Source organism: Antedon bifida, chromosome 9 (genome assembly GCF_963402885.1).
Source record: "Antedon bifida chromosome 9, ecAntBifi1.1, whole genome shotgun sequence".
Lineage (NCBI taxonomy): Eukaryota > Metazoa > Echinodermata > Crinoidea > Comatulida > Antedonidae > Antedon > Antedon bifida.
In genome coordinates, this window is record NC_136234.1 from 7,675,803 (window position 1) to 7,695,773 (window position 19,971).

General features: G+C 28.5%; 1 protein-coding gene across 1 annotated transcript; it reads right to left on the bottom strand.

Annotated features, from left to right (window-relative positions):
* Window positions 1-13,824: 13,824 nt before the first annotated feature.
* Window positions 13,825-15,239, bottom strand: LOC144852379 (uncharacterized). Its single transcript, XM_078710167.1, has 3 exons — window positions 15,007-15,239; window positions 14,674-14,922; window positions 13,825-14,585 (listed from the first exon to the last, which is right to left on the bottom strand). The coding sequence occupies exons 1-3, from the start codon at window positions 15,237-15,239 to the stop codon at window positions 14,180-14,182; spliced, it is 888 nt and encodes a 295-aa protein (XP_078566293.1). The 3' UTR covers window positions 13,825-14,179.
* Window positions 15,240-19,971: the final 4,732 nt, after the last annotated feature.

Here is a 19,971-nt window from a genome sequence, read left to right on the forward strand (position 1 = left end):
GGCCATTTTTCGAAAATTTCACAAAAGGATTTTTTTCGAAATATGGCCAAAATTTCCACTTTTAAATTAAAAAAATTATGCTATAATATTACCATTTATGCACATATATTGTGGTAACATCATCTTATATAGCCATAGTAATTAGTTATGTCAAAAAATAACAATGTCGAAATTTAGCAATTTTTCGAAAATTTTACTGCTGGGTACCAAAGGATTTTTTTTCGAAAAATTGCCAAAATTTCCACTTTTTAAAATTTAATAATTATGCTATAATATTGCCATTTATGCACATATATTGTGGTAAAATCATGTTATTGAGCCATAGTAACTAGTTATGTCAAAAAATAAAAGGGTCGAAATTTGACAATTTTTCGAAAATTCCACTGCGGGGGATTAAAGGAATTTTTTTCGAAAAATGGCGAAAATTTCGACTTTTTAAAATTCAATAATTATGATATAATATTGCCATCTATGCACATATATTGTGTTACATCATCTTATTGAGCCATAGTAACTAGTTATGTCAAAAAATAAAAGGGTCAAGATTTGGCCAATTTTCGAAAATTTCACTGCGGGAGACCAAAGGAATTTTTTCAAAAAATGGCCAAAATTTTTATTTTTTAAAAATTCAATAATTATGCTATAATATTGCCATTTATGCACATATATTGTGGTAACATCATCTTATAGAGCCATAGTAGCCTAGTTATGTTAAAAAATAACAGTGTCGAAATTTAGCCATTTTTCTAAAATTTCACTGTGGGGGAACCCAATACATTTTTTCGAAAAATGGCCAAAATTTCCACTTTTTAAAATTTAATAATTATGCTATAATATTACCATTTATGCACATATATTGTGTTAATATCATCTTATTGATCCATAGTAACTAGTTTTGTCAACAAATAAAAGGGTCGAAATTTGGCCATTTTTCGAAAATTTCACAAAAGGATTTTTTTCGAAATATGGCCAAAATTTCCACTTTTAAATTTCAATAATTAAGTTATAATATTGCCATTTATGCACATATATTGTGGTAACATCATCTTATTGAGCCATAGTAACTAGTTATGTCAAAAAATAAAAGAGTCGAAATTTGACAATTTTTCGAAAATTTCACTGTGGGGGATTACAGGAATTTTTTCGAAAAATGGCCAAAATTTCGACTTTACTTTTTAAAATTCAATAATTAAGCTATAATATTGCCATTTATGAACATATATTATGTTAACATCATCTTATTGAGCCATAGTAACTAGTTATGTCAAAAAATAAAAGGGTCGAAATTTGACAATTTTTTAAAAAATTTCACTGCGAGGGATCAAAGGAATTTTATCGAAAAATGGCCAAAATTTCCACTTTTTAAAATTCAATAATTATGCTATAATATTGCCATTTATGCACATATATTGTATTAACACCATCTTATTGAGCCATGTAAAAAAATAAAAAGGTCGCGATTTGACCATTTTTCGAAAAATTTCACTACGGGAGACCAAAGGAATTTTTTCGAAAAATGGCCAAAATTTTTATTTTTTTAAAATTCAATAATTATGCTATAATATTGCCATTTATGCACATATATTGTGGAAACATCAACTTATAGAGCCATGGTAACTAGTTATGTTAAAAAATAAAAGGGTCCAAATTTGGTCATTTTTCGAAAATTTCACTGTGGGGGACTAAAGAAATTTTTTCGAAAAATGGCAAAAATGTCCACTTTTTAAAATTCAATAATTATGCTATAATATTTCCATTTATGCACATATATTGTGGTAACATCATCTTATAGAGCCATAGTAACTAGTTATGTCAAAAAATAACAGGGTCGAAATTTTGCCAATTTTCAAAAATTTCACTGCAGGGTACCAAAGGATTTTTTTCGAAAAATAGCCAAAATTTCCACTTTTTAAAATTTAATAATTATGCTATAATATTACCATTTATGCACATATATTGTGTTAACATCAATTAATTGAGCCATAGTAACTAGTTTTGTCCACAAATAAAAGGGTCGAAATTTGGCCATTTTTTGAAAATTTCACTAAAGGAGTTTTTTCGAAAGATGGCCAAAATGTCCACTTTTTAAAATGCAATAATTATGCTATAATATTGCCATTTATGCACATATATTGAGTATAATATCATCTTATATAGCCATAGTAACTAGTTATGTAAAAAAATAAAAGGGTCGGAATTTGGCCATTTTTCGAAAATTTCACTATGGGGGACAAAAGGATTTTTTTCGAAAAATTGCCAAAATTTCCACTTTTAAATTTCAATAATTATGCTATAATATTGCCATTTATGCACATTATATTGTGGTAACATCATCTTATATGGCCATAGTAACTAGTTATGTCTAAAAATAAAAGGGTCGGAATTTGGCCATTTTTCGAAAATTTCACTAAAGGATTTTTTTCGAAAAATGGATAAAATTTCCACTTTTAAATTTCAATAATTATTCTATAATATTGCCATTTATGCACATATATTGTGGTAACATCATCTTATTTAGCCATAGTAACTATTTATGTCTAAAAATAAAAGGGTCGGAATTTGGACGTTTTTCGAAAATTTCACTACGGGGGACCAAGGGATTTTTTTCGAAAAATTGCCAAAATTTCCACTTTTAAAAATTTAATATTTATCCTATAATATTGCCATTTATGCACATATATTGTGTTAACATCATCTTATTGAGCAATAGTAACTAGTTTTGTCAACAAATAAAAGGGTCGGAATTTGGCCATTTTTCGAAAATTTCACTAAATGATTTTTTTCGAAAAATGGATAAAATTTCCACTTTTAAATTTAAGCCCATATATTGTGGTAACATCATCTTATAGAGCCAAAGTAACTAGTTACGTCAAAAAATAACAGTGTCGAAGTTTATCCATTTTTCGAAAATTTCACTGCAGGGGACCATTGAAATTTTTTCGAAAATAGCCAAAATTTCCACTTTTTAAAAAATTTAATAATTATGCTCTAATATTACCATTTATGCACATATATTGTGTTAACATCATCTTATTGATCCATAGTAACTAGTTTTGTCAACAAATAAAAGGGTCGAAATTTGGACGTTTTCGAAAATTTCACTACGGGGGACCAAGGGATTTTTTTTTTTTAAAATGGCCAAAATTTCCACTTTTAAAAATTTAATATTTATCCTATAATATTGCCAATTATGCACATATATTGTGTTAACATCATCTAATTGAGCCATAGTAACTAGTTTTGTCAACAAATAAAAGGGTCGGAATTTGGCCATTTTTAGAAAATTTCACGAAAGGATTTTTTTCGAAAAATGGCCAAAATTTCCACTTTTAAATTTCAATAATTATGCTATAATATTGCCATTTATGCACATATATTGAGGCATAGTAACTAGTTTTGTCAACAAATAAAAGGGTCGAAATTTGGCCATTTTTTGAAAATTTTACTAAGGGAATTTTTTTCGAAAAATGGCCAAAATGTCCACTTTTAAATTTCAATAATTATGCTATAATATTGCCATTTATGCACATATATTGAGTTAACATCATCTTATATAGCCATAGTAACTTGTTATGTCAAAAAATAACAGTGTCGAAATTTGGCAATTTTTAGAAAATTTCACTGCAGTGTACCAAAGGATTATTTTCGAAAATAGCTAAAATTTCCACTTTTTAAAAGTTTATAATTATGCTCTAATATTACCATTTATGCACATATATTGTGTTAACATCATCTTATTGATCCATAGTAACTAGTTTTGTCAACAAATAAAAGGGTCGAAATTTGGCCATTTTTCGAAAATTTCACTAAAGGATTTTTTTCGAAAAATGGCCAAAATTTCCAATTTTAAATTAAAACAATTATGCTATAATATTACCATTTATGCACATATATTGTGGTAACATCATCTTATATAGCCATAGTAATAAGTTATGTCAAAAAATAAAAATGTCGAAATTTAGCCATTTTTCGAAAATTTTACTGCAGGGTACCAAAGGATTTTTTTTCGAAAAATTGCCAAAATTTCCACTTTTTAAAATTTAATAATTATGCTATAATATTGCCATTTATGCACATATATTGTGGTAACATCATCTTATTGAGCCATAGTAACTAGTTATGTCAAAAAATAAAAGGGTCTAAATTTGACAATTTTTCGAAAATTTCACTGCGGGAGACCAAAGGAATTTTTTCGAAAAATGGCCAAAATTTTTATTTTTTAAAAATTCAATAATTATGCTCTAATATTACCATTTATGCACATATATTGTGTTAACATCATCTTATTGATCCATAGTAACTAGTTTTGTCAACAAATAAAAGGGTCGAAAATTGGCTATTTTTCGAAAATTTCACTAAAGGATTTTTTTCGAAAAATGGCCAAAATTTCCACTTTTAAATTAAAAAAATTATGCTATAATATTACCATTTATGCACATATATTGTGGTAACATCATATTATATAGCCATAGTAATAAGTTATGTCAAAAAATAAAAATGTCGAAATTTAGCCATTTTTCGAAAATTTTACTGCAGGGTACCAAAGGATTTTTTTTCAAAAAATTGCCAAAATTTCCACTTTTTAAAATTTAATAATTATGCTATCTTATATAGCCATAGTAATAAGTTATGTCAAAAAATAAAAGGGTCTAAATTTGACAATTTTTCGAAAATTTCACTGCGGGGGATTAAAGGAATTTTTTCGCAAAATTGCCAAAATTTCGACTTTTTAAAATTCAATAATTATGATATAATATTGCCATTTATGCACATATATTGTGTTTACATAATCTTATTGAGCCATAGTAACTAGTTATGTCAAAAAATAAAAGGTTCAAGATTTGGCCATTTTTCGAAAATTTCACTGCGGGAGACCAAAGGAATTTTTTCGAAAAATGGCCAAAATTTTTATTTTTTAAAAATTCAATAATTATGCTATAATTTTGCCATTTATGCACATATATTGTGGTAACATCATCTTATAGAGCCATAGTAACTAGTTATGTCAAAAAATAACAGTGTCAAAATTTTGCCATTTTTCGAAAATTTCACTGTGGGGGGACCAAATAAATTTTTTAGAAAAATGGCCAAAATTTCAAATTTTTTAAATTCAATAATTATGCTATAATATTGCCATTTATGCACATATATTGTGGTAACATCATCTTATTGAGCCATAGTAACTAGTTATGTCAAAAAATAAAAGGGTCGAAATTTGAAAAATTTTTCGAAAATTTCACTGCGGGGTACCAAAGGAATTTTTTCGAAAAATGGCCAAAATTTCGACTTTTTAAAATTCAATAATTATGCTATAATATTGCTATTTATGCACATATATTGTGTTTACATCATCTTATTGAGCCATAGTAACTAGTTATGTCAAAAAATAAAAGGGTCAAGATTTGGACATTTTTCGAAAATTTCACTGCGGGAGACCAAAGGAATTTTTTCGAAAAATGTCCAAAATTTTTATATTTTAAAAATTCAATAATTATGCTATAATATTACCATTTATGCACATATATTGTGGTAACATCATCTTATATAGCCATAGTAATAAGTTATGTCAAAAAATAAAAATGTCGAAATTTAGCCATTTTTCGAAAATTTTACTGCAGGGTACCAAAGGATTTTTTTTCGAAAAATTGCCAAAATTTCCACTTTTTAAAATTTAATAATTATGCTATAATATTGCCATTTATGCACATATATTGTGGTAACATCATCTTATTGAGCCATAGTAACTAGTTATGTCAAGAAATAACAGTGTCAAAATTTTGCCATTTTTCGAAAAGTCCACTGCGGGGGACCAATGTAATTTTTTCGAAAAATGACCAAAATTTCCACTTTTAAATTTCAATAATTATGCTATAATATTGCCCTTTATGCACATATATTGTGGTAGCATCATCTTATATAGCCATAGTAACTATTTATGTCTAAAAATAAAAGGGTCGGAATTTGGACGTTTTTCGAAGATTTCACTACGGGGGACCAAAGGATTTTTTTCGAAAAATGGCCAAAATTTACACTTTTTAAAATTCAATAATTATGCTATAATATTGCCATTTATGCCCATATATTGTGGTAATTTCATCTTAAAGAGCCATAGTAACTAGTTATGTCAAAAATTAACAGTGTCGAAATTTAGCCATTTTTCGAAAATAACACCGCAGGGGACCAATGTAATTTTTTCGAAAAATGGCCAAAATTTCCACTTTTTAAAATTTAATAATTATGCTATAATATTACCATTTATGCACATATATTGTGTTAACATCATCTTATATGGCCATAGTAACTAGTTTTGTCTAAAAATAAAAGGGTCGGAATTTGGCCATTTTTCGAAAATTTCACTAAAGGATTTTTTTCGAAAAATGGATAAAATTTCCACTTTTAAATTTCAATTATTATTCTATAATATTGCCATTTATGCACATATATTGTGGTAACATCATCTTATATAGCCATAGTAACTATTTATGTCTAAAAATAAAAGGGTCGGAATTTGGACGTTTTCGAAATTTCACTACGGGGGACCAAGGGATTTTTTTCGAAAAATTGCCAAAATTTCCACTTTTAAATTAAAAAAATTATGCTATAATATTACCATTTATGCACATATATTGTGGTAACATCATCTTATTGAGCCATAGTAATAAGTTATGTCAAAAAATAAAAGGGTCTAAATTTGACAATTTTTCGAAAATTTCACTGCAAATTTCAAATTAAAGGAATTTTTTCGAAAAATTGCCAAAATTTCGACTTTTTAAAATTCAATAATTATGATTCTTCGAAAATTTCGCTACGGGGGACTAAAGATTTTTTTCCGAAAAATGGCCAAAATTTCCAGTTTTTAAAATTCAATAATTATGATATAATATTGTCAATTATGCACATATATTGTGGTAACATAATCTTATAGAGCCATAGTAACTAATTATGTCAAAAAATAAAAGGGTTGAAATTTGGACATATTTCGAAAATTTCACTGCGGGGGACTAAAGAATTTTTTTCGAAAATTTGCCAAAATTTCCACTTTTTATAATTCAATAATTATGCTATAATAATGCCATTTTTGCACATGTATTGTGTTAACATCATCTTTTACAACCATAGTAATTAGTTATGTCAACAAATAAAAGGGTCGAAATTTGGCCATTCTTCGAAAATTTCGCTGCCGCGAACTAAACATTTTTTTTTCGAAAAATGGCCAAAATTTCCAGTTTTTAACATTCAATAATTATGCTATAATATTGTCAATTATGCACATATATTGGGTAACATAATCTTATAGAGCCATAGTAACTAGTTACGTAAAAAAAAAAAGGGGTCGAAATTTGGACATTTTTCGAAAATTTCACTGCGCGGGACCAACTAAATTTTTTAGAAAAATGGCAAAAATTTCCACTTTTTAAAATTCAAGAATTAAGCTATAATATTGCCATTTATGCACATATATTATGTTAACATCATCTTATAGAGCCATAGTAATTAGTTACGTCAAAAAATAAAAGGGTCGAAATTTGGCCATTTTTCGAAAATTTCACTGCGGGGGACCAACTAAATTTTTTAGAAAAATGGCAAAAATTTCCACTTTTTAAAATTCAATAATTAAGCTATAATATTGCCATTTATACACATATATTATGTTAACATCATCTTATATGGCCATAGTAACTAGTTTTGTCTAAAAATAAAAGGGTCGGAATTTGGCCATTTTTCGAAAATTTCACTAAAGGATTTTTTTCGAAAAATGGATAAAATTTCCACTTTTAAATTTCAATTATTATTCTTATTATTCTTAAATTTCAATTATTATACAATAATATTGCCATTTATGCACATATATTGTGGTAACATCATCTTATATAGCCATAGTAACTATTTATGTCTAAAAATAAAAGGGTCGGAATTTGGACGTTTTCGAAATTTCACTACGGGGGACCAAGGGATTTTTTTCTAAAAATTGCCAAAATTTCCACTTTTAAATTAAAAAAATTATGCTATAATATTACCATTTATGCACATATATTGTGGTAACATCATCTTATATAGCCATAGTAATAAGTTATGTCAAAAAATAAAAATGTCGAAATTTAGCCATTTTTCGAAAATTTTACTGCAGGGTACCAAAGGATTTTTTTTCGAAAAATTGCCAAAATTTCCACTTTTTAAAATTTAATAATTATGCTATAATATTGCCATTTATGCACATATATTGTGGTAACATCATCTTATTGAGCCATAGTAACTAGTTATGTCAAAAAATAAAAGGGTCTAAATTTGACAATTTTTCGAAAATTTCACTGCAAATTTCAAATTAAAGGAATTTTTTCGAAAAATGGCCAAAATTTCGACTTTTTAAAATTCAATAATTATGATTTAATATTGCCATTTATGCACATATATTGTGTTTACATAATCTTATTGAGCCATAGTAACTAGTTATGTCAAAAAATAAAAGGGTCAAGATTTGGCCATTCTTCGAAAATTTCACTGCGGGAGACCAAAGGAATTTTTTCGAAAAATGGCCAAAATTTTTATTTTTTAAAAATTCAATAATTATGCTCTAATATTGCCATTTATGCACATATATTGTGGTAACATCATCTTATAGAGCCATAGTAACTAGTTATGTCAAAAAATAACAGTGTCAAAATTTTGCCATTTTTCGAAAATTTCACTGTGGGTGGACCAAATAAATTTTTTAGAAAAATGGCCAAAATTTCAAATTTTTTAAATTCAATAATTATGCTATAATATTGCCATTTATGCACATATATTGTGGTAACATCATCTTATTGAGCCATAGTAACTAGTTATGTCAAAAAATAAAAGGGTCGAAATTTGAAAAATTTTTTGAAAATTTCACTGCGGGGTACCAAAGGAATTTTTTCGAAAAATGGCCAAAGATTTCACTGCAGGGTACCAAAGGATTTTTTTCGAAAAATAGCAAAAATTTCCACTTTTTAAAATTTAATAATTATGCTATAATATTACCATTTATGAACATATATTGTGTTAACATCATCTTATTTAGCCATAGTAACTAGTTTTGTCAACAAATAAAAGGGTTTTTCGAAAATTTCACTAAAGGATTTTTTTTGAAAGATGGCCAAAATTTCCACTTTTTAAAATGTAATAATTATGCTATAATATTGCCATTTATGCACATATATTGAGTTAATATCATCTTATAGAGCCATAGTAACTAGTTATGTAAAAAAATAACAGTGTCAAAATTTAGCCATTTTTCGAAAATTTCACTGCAGGGTACCAAAGGATTTTTTTTCCGAAAAATAGCCAAAATTTCCACTTTTAAAAATTTAATTATTATGCTATAATATTACCATTTATGCACATATATTGTGTTAACATCATCTTATTGAGCCATAGTAACTACTTTTATCAACAAATAAAAGGGTCGAAATTTGGCCATTTTTCAAAAATTTCACTAAAGGATTTTTTTCGAAAAATGGCCAAAATTTCCACTTTTAAATTTCTAAAAATATGCTATAATATTGCCATTTATGCACATTATATTGTGGTAACATCATCTTATATAGCCATAGTAACTAGTTATGTCTCTAAAAATAAAAAACGTTTTTCGAAATTGTCACTACTGGGGACCATAGGATTTTTTTCGAAAAATGACCAAAATTTTCACTTTTTAAAAATCAATATTTATGCTATAATATTGCGGTTTATGCACATATATTGTGGTAACATCATCTTATAGAGCCATAGTAATTAGTTACGTCAAAAAATAAAATGGTCGAAATTTGGCCATTTTTCGAAAATTTCACTGCGGGGGACCAAAGGAATTTTTCGAAAATTTGCCAAAATTTCCACTTTTTATAATTCAATAATTATGGTATAATAATGCCATTTTTGTACATATATTGTGTTAACATCATCTTTTACAGCCATAGTAATTAGATATGTCAACAAATAAAAGAGCCGAAAATTGGCCATTCTTCGAAAATTTCGCTACGGGGGACAAAAGAATTTTTTCCGAAAAATGGCCAAAATTTCCAGTTTTTAAAATTCAATAATTATGATATAATATTGTCAATTATGCACATATATTGTGGTAACATAATCTTATAGAGCCATAGTAACTAATTATGTCAAAAAATAAAAGGGTTGAAATTTGGACATATTTCGAAAATTTCACTGCGGGGGACTAAAGAATTTTTTTCGAAAATTTGCCACAATTTCCACTTTTTATAATTCAATAATTATGCTATAATAATGCCATTTTTGCACATGTATTGTGTTAACATCATCTTTTACAACCATAGTAATTAGTTATGTCAACAAATAAAAGGGTCGAAATTTGGCCATTCTTCGAAAATTTCGCTGCCGCGAACTAAACATTTTTTTTCGAAAAATGGCCAAAATTTCCAGTTTTTAACATTCAATAATTATGCTATAATATTGTCAATTATGCACATATATTGGGTAACATAATCTTATAGAGCCATAGTAACTAGTTACGTAAAAAAAAAAAGGGGTCGAAATTTGGACATTTTTCGAAAATTTCACTGCGCGGGACCAACTAAATTTTTTAGAAAAATGGCAAAAATTTCCACTTTTTAAAATTCAAGAATTAAGCTATAATATTGCCATTTATGCACATATATTATGTTAACATCATCTTATAGAGCCATAGTAATTAGTTACGTCAAAAAATAAAAGGGTCGAAATTTGGCCATTTTTCGAAAATTTCACTGCGGGGGACCAACTAAATTTTTTAGAAAAATGGCAAAAATTTCCACTTTTTAAAATTCAATAATTAAGCTATAATATTGCCATTTATACACATATATTATGTTAACATCATCTTATAGAGCCATAGTAATTAGTTACGTCAAAAAATAAAAGGGTCGAAATTTGGCCATTTTTCGAAAATTTGACTGCGGGGGACCAAAGGAATTTTTCGAAAATTTGCCAAAATTTCCACTTTTTATAATTTAATAATTATGCTATAATAATTCCATTTTTGTACATATGTTCTGTTAACATCATCTTTTACAGCCATAGTAATTAGTTATGTCAACAAATAAAAGGGTCGAAATTTGGCCATTCTTCGAAAATTTCGCTACGGGGGACTAAAGAATTTTTTTCGAAAAATGGCCAAAATTTCCAGTTTTTAAAATTCAATAATTATGCTATAATATTGTCAATTATGCACATATATTGTGGTAACATAATCTTATAGAGCCATAGTAACTAGTTATGTCAAAAAATAAAAGGGTTGAAATTTGGACATATTTTGAAAATTTCACTGCGGGTTACCAAAGGAATTTTTCGAAAATTTGCCAAAATTTCCACTTTTTATAATTCAATAATTATGCTATAATAATGCCATTTTTGCACATATATTGTGTAACCATCATCTTTTACAGCCATAGTAATTAGTTAGTAACTAGTTTTGTCAACAAATAAAAGGGTCGAAAATTGGACACTAAAGGATTTTTTTCGAAAAATGGCCAAAATTTCGACTTTTAAAAATTCAATAATTATGCTATAATATTGCCATTTATGCACATATATTGTGGTAACATCATCTTATATAGCCATAGTAACTATTTATGTCTAAAAATAAAAGGGTCGGAATTTGGACGTTTTTCGAAAATTTCACTACGGGGGACCAAAGTTTTATTTCGAAAAATAGCCAAAATTTCCACTTTTAAAAATTCAATCATTATGCTATAATATTGCCATTTAAGCCCATATATTGTGGTAAAATCATCTTATAGAGCCATAGTAACTAGTTATGTCAAAAAATAACAGTATCGAAATTTATCCATTTTTCGAAAATTTCACTGCAGGGGACCATTGAATTTTTTTCGAAAAATGGCCAAAATTTCCACTTTTTAAAATTCAATAATTATGCTATAATATTGCCATTTATGCCCATATATTGTGGTAACATTATCTTATAGAGCCATAGTAACTAGTTATGTCAAAAAATGACAGTGTCGAAATTTAGCCATTTTTCGAAAATTTTACTGCAGGGGACCAATGTAATTTTTTCGAAAAATGGCCAAAATTTCCACTTTTTAAAATTTAATAATTATGCTATAATATTACCATTTATGCACATATATTGTGTTAACATCATCTTATTGAGCCATAGTAACTAGTTTTGTTAACAAATAAAAGGGTCGAAATTTGGCCATTTTTCCGAAAATTTCACTAAAGGATTTTTTTCGTAAAATGGACAAAATTTCCACTTTTAAATTTCAATAATTATGCTATAATATTGCCATTTATGCACATATATTGTGTTAACATTATCTTATTGAGCCATAGTAACTAGTTTTGTCAACAAATAAAAGGGTCGAAATTTGGCCATTTTTTTGAAAATTTCACTAAAGGATTTTTTTCGAAAAATGGCCAAAATGTCCACTTTTAAATTTCAATAATTATGCTATAATATTGCCATTTATGCACATATATTGTGTTAACATCATTTTATTGAGCCATAATAACTAGTTTTTGTCAACAAATAAAAGGGTCGAAATTTGGCCATTTTTTGAAAATTTCACTACAGGATTTTCTTCGAAAAATTGCCAACATTTCCACTTTTAAATTTCAATAATTATGCTATAATATTGCCATTTATACACATATATTGTGGTAACATCATCTTATATAGCCATAGTAACTTGTTATGTCAAAAAATAACAGTGTCGAAATTTAGCCATTTTTCGAAAAGTTCACTGCAGTGTACCAAAGGATTTTTTTCGAAAATAGCCAAAATTTCCACTTTTTAAAATTTAATAATTATGCTCTAATATTACCATTTATGCACATATATTGTGTTAACATCATCTTATTGATCCATAGTACCTAGTTTTGTCAACAAATAAAAGGGTCGAAATTTGGCAATTTTTCGAAAATTTCACTGCGCAAAGGGTACAGCTCAATCTTCTCATTCGGAAAGGTAAAGAACGCAAAAAGAAATGGACAAGAAATGGACAGAGCCATGTGGGGTCATTAAAACTGAATTGGACTGGGTCATTAGATAATGAGGAAACGGGACAATTGGCCAATGGGGCCCAAGAATCTAGGAGGTTGTTTTGAATACCGGCGTACTAAAAACTGTCAATTTTAGGGGTTTATCACATGATCGATGTATTAAATGAATAAAAATATTAAATAATAGAATAATAAGACTTTAATTTTATGTTAAAAGTTGAGAAAGTCGACATTGTTTTATCCAATTTTCGAAACAAAATCCTTGTACTATAGTACATGAATTTTGTTTTTTAAAAAACGGTAAATTCGACTAAAATATGTGTGCTGTATTAGTTATTAATTAACTAGTTAAAAAACCCACCCTGACTTCTAATTGGCCAACAATATTCCAAGTAGTTTGATATTAAGTTAGCTTTTTTCAAAAATTGAGACAAAATTACCGTTAACTTTGTCTGGGGCTTTTTTTCTAGGCCACATGGTACCATATGATATGTGTAACTGTCAGAGGAGTAACTAAAGGTTACTGGATGACAGTAATAATATATTATTAGAATTGGTGGAAGGAATTATTTGATTCACATTAAAATGAATTGTAGTGGAATTGCTCTTGAAATAAATATAAAATATTTGAGAATTTACACTGCTAAGGAAATACTCTTGACAAGAATATAGAATTCACCATTTAATGTACACTCAACTGCAAAAAGTTTCCCCTCTGCTTTTTTTGTAAGGGCTTGGGACCTTCAAATACAAAGTGCAATGAATGATATAATGTAAATTATAATGTAATAATTAAAACTGAATATAATTTATAAAAATTACAAAATAATTTACAACATTAATCATTGCTCTTTGGATTTGGCAGCATTAAAAACTTTTTTTTTTTATTATTATTATTAACTTTATTGTACATTCAGAATACCATTAGATATGGTGGCCCAATGGCCAAATTGCATAAAAAGTGAATATAAAATCACAGAACAAAAAAAAATTGAAGATATATGAAAGAGTATAAAAAGTCTATCCATGGCTACAAAAATCATTTGGAATCATTCTTGTTGCTGCTTTTTTTTCCGCTCTTGACGAAGGCGACGGATGGCAACCATAGTCGATTTCCATTCTTCAAAAGTCACATCAGATGTTGCAGCACAATACCAATTTCCATACTACTGAGTGTGGTTCTTATTTAACCTTGGTTGCTTACACTTTGAGCACACAATCGCAGACGTTCTTGGTTTGTATATTTTGATCGGTTTCCCTTATATCGGTTTCCCGATATGTCTTTAGCCACTCGTTTTCTGTACAAGAGGGTAGTTCTAGGAATACGAGTACTGCTAGCCTCAGGGATTGATGGTGGTGGTTTTGCTATCTCGCCTGAAACTGGGATCGACGGTCTGTTTCCTAGAGTTGCTAGGCCGGAAGTGTTTTTTGGTAGGACAAATGTGAAAGATGGAGCGCTTGTATGAACGTTTAGCACCGCTGGCTTGGTTAAAGGTTCAAGTAGGGTTTTATCAGAGACAAGTTTGGGTACTGTTGCTGAGATGCCAGATTCCAACACTTGCCGCTCTTGCTTCTTTGATATTCTGTTGTACCTGTTGTAAATAAATCAAACACAGTATTTAAAAACTTGAATGTATTTACTGTAGTGTAAAATAACAGTAATAACAAGTTAAAACTCACCACTGGATGAGTGTCGTACGATTTATCTCCATCAACTGAAGCTTAGCAAACAACATCAGGTGTCCATTCGATAGCACTTTCCGACGAATTTTCTTGTAGCCTTTGGTAATGAGCGGCCAGCGCTGGAAACGTTTACCTTCGATAGATATTGTAGATGGATACGCTTCACACAGTTTGGTAATAATGCACTCCATATATCGATTGCAGTCCGGCCACTGAGCTGGTCCGGTGTTCTGACCTAAGAAGCATCTTTAAAAAAAAAAAAAACAAAGAAACGAGTTAGATTTAAGACTCATCATGCAACAAAGTGAAAAACGCTGGAAACTGCCTTACCGTCGAGTGCTTTTAACACCAGGTATTACGGAAGTAGTTTTACTTTTCTTGAACCTGCCTTTCGTCAAGTAATCTTGATGCCGTGCTTTGCGCTTAATGGTTTTGTCATAAGCATCCAGGTTGTTCCACAATTTTGCGACATGTTCAGCATGACTTTGACTTATCACTCCACTGTCTTCCTTAAACTGCATAAGGTAGTCTGCCAGGGCTTCAACATTGCCATTTATGCACATATATTGTGTTAACATCAACTTATTGAGCAATAGTAACTAGTTTTGTCCACAAATAAAAGGGTCGAAATTTGGCCATTTTTTGAAAATTTCACTAAAGGATTTTTTTCGAAAGATGGCCAAAATGTCCACTTTTTAAAATGCAATAATTATGCTATAATATTGCCATTTATGCACATATATTGAGTTAATATCATCTTATATAGCCATAGTAACTAGTTATGTAAAAAAATAAAAGGGTCGGAATTTGGCCATTTTTCGAAAATTTCACTATGGGGGACCAAAGGATTTTTTTCGAAAAATTGCCACAATTTCCACTTTTAAATTTCAATAATTATGCTATAATATTGCCATTTATGCACATTATATTGTGGTAACATCATCTTATATAGCCATAGTAACTATTTATGTCTAAAAATAAAAGGGTCGGAATTTTGACGTTTTTCGAAAATTTCACTACGGGGGACCAAGGGATTTTTTTCGAAAAATTGCCAAAATTTCCACTTTTAAAAATTTAATATTTATCCTATAATATTGCCATTTATGCACATATATTGTGTTAACATCATCTTATTGAGCCATAGTAACTAGTTTTGTCAACAAATAAAAGGGTCGGAATTTGGCCATTTTTCGAAAATTTCACTAAATGATTTTTTTCGAAAAATGGATAAAATTTCCACTTTTAAATTTCAATAATTATGCTATAATATTGCCCTTTATGCACATATATTGTGGTAGCATTATCTTATATAGCCATAGTAACTATTTATGTCTAAAAATAAAAGGGTCGGAATTTGGACGTTTTTCGAAAATTTCACTACGGGGGACCAAAGGATTTTTTTCGAAAAACAGCCAAAATGTCCACTTTTAAAAATTTAATATTTATCCTATAATATTGCAATTTATGCACATATATTGTTTTAACATCATCTTATTGAGCCATAGTAACTAGTTTTGTCAACAAATAAAAGGGTCGAAAATTGGACACTAAAGGATTTTTTTTCGAAAAATGGCCAAAATTTCGACTTTTAAAAATTCAAAAATTATGCTATAATATTGCCATTTATGCACATATATTGTGGTAACATCATCTTATATAGCCATAGTAACTATTTATGTCTAAAAATAAAAGGGTCGGAATTTTGACGTTTTTCGAAAATTTCACTGTGGGGGGACCAAATAAATTTTTTAGAAAAATGGTTAAAATTTCAACTTTTTAAAATTCAATAATTATGCTATAATATTGCCATTTATGCACATATATTGTTGTAACATCATCTTATAGAGCCATAGTAACTAGTTATGTCAAGAAATAACAGTGTCGAAGTTTTGCCATTTTTCGAAAATTTCACTACGGGGGACCAATGTAATTTTTTCGAAAAATGACCAAAATTTCCACTTTTTAAAATTCAATCATTATGCTATAATATTGCCATTTAAGCCCATATATTGTGGTAACGTCATCTTATAGAGCCATAGTAAATAGTTATGTCAAAAAATAACAGTGTCGAAATTTAGCCATTTTTCGAAAATTTCACTGCAGGGGACCAATGTAATTTTTTCGAAAAATGGCCAAAATTTCCACTTTTTTAAATGTAATAATTATGCTATAATATTACCATTCATGCACATATATTGTGTTAACATCATCTTATTGAGCCATAGTAACGAGTTTTGTTAACAAATAAAAGGGTCGAAATTTGGCCATTTTTCCAAAAATTTCACTAAAGGATTTTTTTCGTAAAATGGACAAAATTTCCATTTTTAAATTTCAATAATTATGCTATAAATTGCCATTTATGAACATATATTGTGTTAACATCATCTTTTTGAGCCATAGTAACTAGTTTTGTCAACAAATAAAAGGGTCGAAATTTTGCCATTTTTCTAAGATTTAACTAAAGGATTTTTTTCGAAAAATAGCCAAAATGTCTACTTCTAAATTTCAATAATTATGCTATAATATTGCCATTTATGCACATATATTGTGTTAACATCATCTTTTTGAGCCATAGTAACTAGTTTTGTCAACAAATAAAAGGGTCGAAATTTGGCCATTTTTCGAAGAGTTCACACTAAGGGATTTTTTTCGAAAAATAGTCAAAATTTCCACTTTTAAATTTCAATAATTTTGCTATAATATTGCCATTTATACACATATATTGTGGTAACATCATCTTATATAGCCATAGTAACTTGTTATGACAATAAATAACAGTGTCTGAATTTAGCCATTTTTCGAAAATTTCACTGTAGGGTACCAAAGGATTTTTTTCGAAAAAAGCCAAAATTTCCACTTTTTAAAATTTAATAATTATGCTATAATATTACCATTTATGCACATATATTGTGTTAACATCATCTTATTGAGCCATAGTTACTAGTTTTGTCAACAAATAAAAGGGTCGGAATTTGGCCATTTTTCGAAAATTTCACTAAAGGATTTTTTTTCGAAAAATGGATAAAATTTCCACTTTTAAATTTCAATAATTATGCCATAATATTGCCATTTATGCACATATATTGTGGTAATATCATCTTATATAGCCATAGTAACTATTTATGTCTAAAAATAAAAGGGTTGGAATTTGGACGTTTTTAGAAAATTTCACTACGGGGTACCAAAGGATTTTTTTCGAAAAATAGCCAAAATGTCCCCTTTTAAAAATTTAATATTTATCCTATAATATTGCCATTTATGCACATATATTGTGTTAACATCATCTTATTGAGCCATAGTAACTAGTTTTGTCAACAAATAAAAGGTACGAAAATTGGCCATTTTTCGAAAATTTCACTGAAGGATTTTTTTCGAAAAATGGCCAAAATTTCTAGTTTTAAATTAAAAAAATTATGCTATAATATTACCATTTATGCACATATATTGTGGTAACATCATCTTATATAGCCTTAGTAACTAGTTATGTCAAAAAAATAACAGTGTCGAAATTTAGCCATTTTTCGAAAATTTCACTGCATTGACAATTTGAAAATGACTTATAATTAATTAAAAAATCACCAACCTTGGAATCCAGATGTTCTGCAATATCCGTTGTAAAATCTTCAATTAGATTAAACTGAACATTAAATTTCTCCAAAACTTTTACTGTTGATCTGCGATTGATATGTGGAAAACACCCTCAATGACAGAAAACTCTGTTGAGTTGATACCTTCTAGCGTGGATGAGTTGGAATAAACAATGCTGAATTCAAAGAAGTAACCACTTCCCGACAGATTAATGGCAAGATCAGTGAAGTTGGCCCAGCCATGGATTATATCTACAGTGTTGTTGCTGATGAGCTCTGCATCAGATACTCCTGGGCATTTTCCATGGATGTGAAGAATGTCCAAGATTTTGCACAATTTCAGCCTGAAAAAATAAAAAAATCATTGAATAATTCCTTTTTTTAGTAGAATATTTGTATCAAACCTATGGTGTATTACCAAAGCTTGATAGCCTACAGTATATTGGAGATTAGAAAGAATTGTGTTAAAACCTACACTGGTATCCAATATAGAGATGCACATATATTGTGGTAACATCATCTTATATAGACATAGTAACTAGTTATGTCTGAAAATAAAAGTTTCGGAATTTGGATGTTTTTCGAAAATGTCACTAAGGGAGACCACAGGATTTTTCTTTTTCGAAAAGTTTACTGTGGGGGACCAAATAAATTTTTTAGAAAAATCACCAAAATTTCCACTTTTAAATTAAAAAAATTATGCTATAATATTGCCATTTATGCACATATATGGTGGTAACATCATCTTATATAGCCATAGTAACTAGTTATGTCTAAAAATAAAAGGGTAGGAATTTGGACGTTTTTCGAAAATGTCACTACTTGGGACGAAAGGATTTTTTTCGAAAAATGACAAAAATTTCCACTTTTTAAATTCAATATTTATGCTATAATATTGCGGTTTATGCACATATATTGTCGTAACTTCATCTTATAAAGCCATAGTAATTAGTTACCAATGTAATTTTTTCGAAAAATGGCCAAAATTTCCACTTTTTAAAATTTAATAATTATGCCATAATATTACCATTTATGCACATATATTGTGTTAACATCATCTTATTGAGCCATAGTAACTAGTTTTGTTAACAAATAAAAGGGTCGACATTTGGCCATTTTTTCCGAAAATTTCACGAAAGGATTTTTTTCGTAAAATGGACAAAATTTCCACCTTTAAATTACAATAATTATGCTATGATATTGCCATTTATGCACATATATTGTGTTAACATCATCTTATTGAGCCATAGTAACTAGTTTTGTCAACAAATAAAAGGGTCGAAATTCGTCATTTTTCGAAAATAAATTTCACTAAAGGATTTTTTTCGAAAAATGGCAAAAATTTCCACTTTTAAATTTCAATAATTTTGCTATAATATTGCCATTTATACACATATATTGTGGTAACATCATCTTATATAGCCATAGTAATTAGTTACGTCAAAAAATAAAATGGTCGAAATTTGGCCATTTTTCGAAAATTTCACTGTAGGGTACCAAAGGATTTTTTTCGAAAAAAGCCAAAATTTCCACTTTTTAAAATTTAATAATTATGCTATAATATTACCAATTATGCACATATATTGTGTTAACATCATCTTATTGAGCCATAGTAACTAGTTTTGTCAACAAATAAAAGGGTCGAAATTTTGGCATTTTTCGAAAATTTCACTAAAGGATTTTTTTCGAAAAATGGCCAAAATTTCCA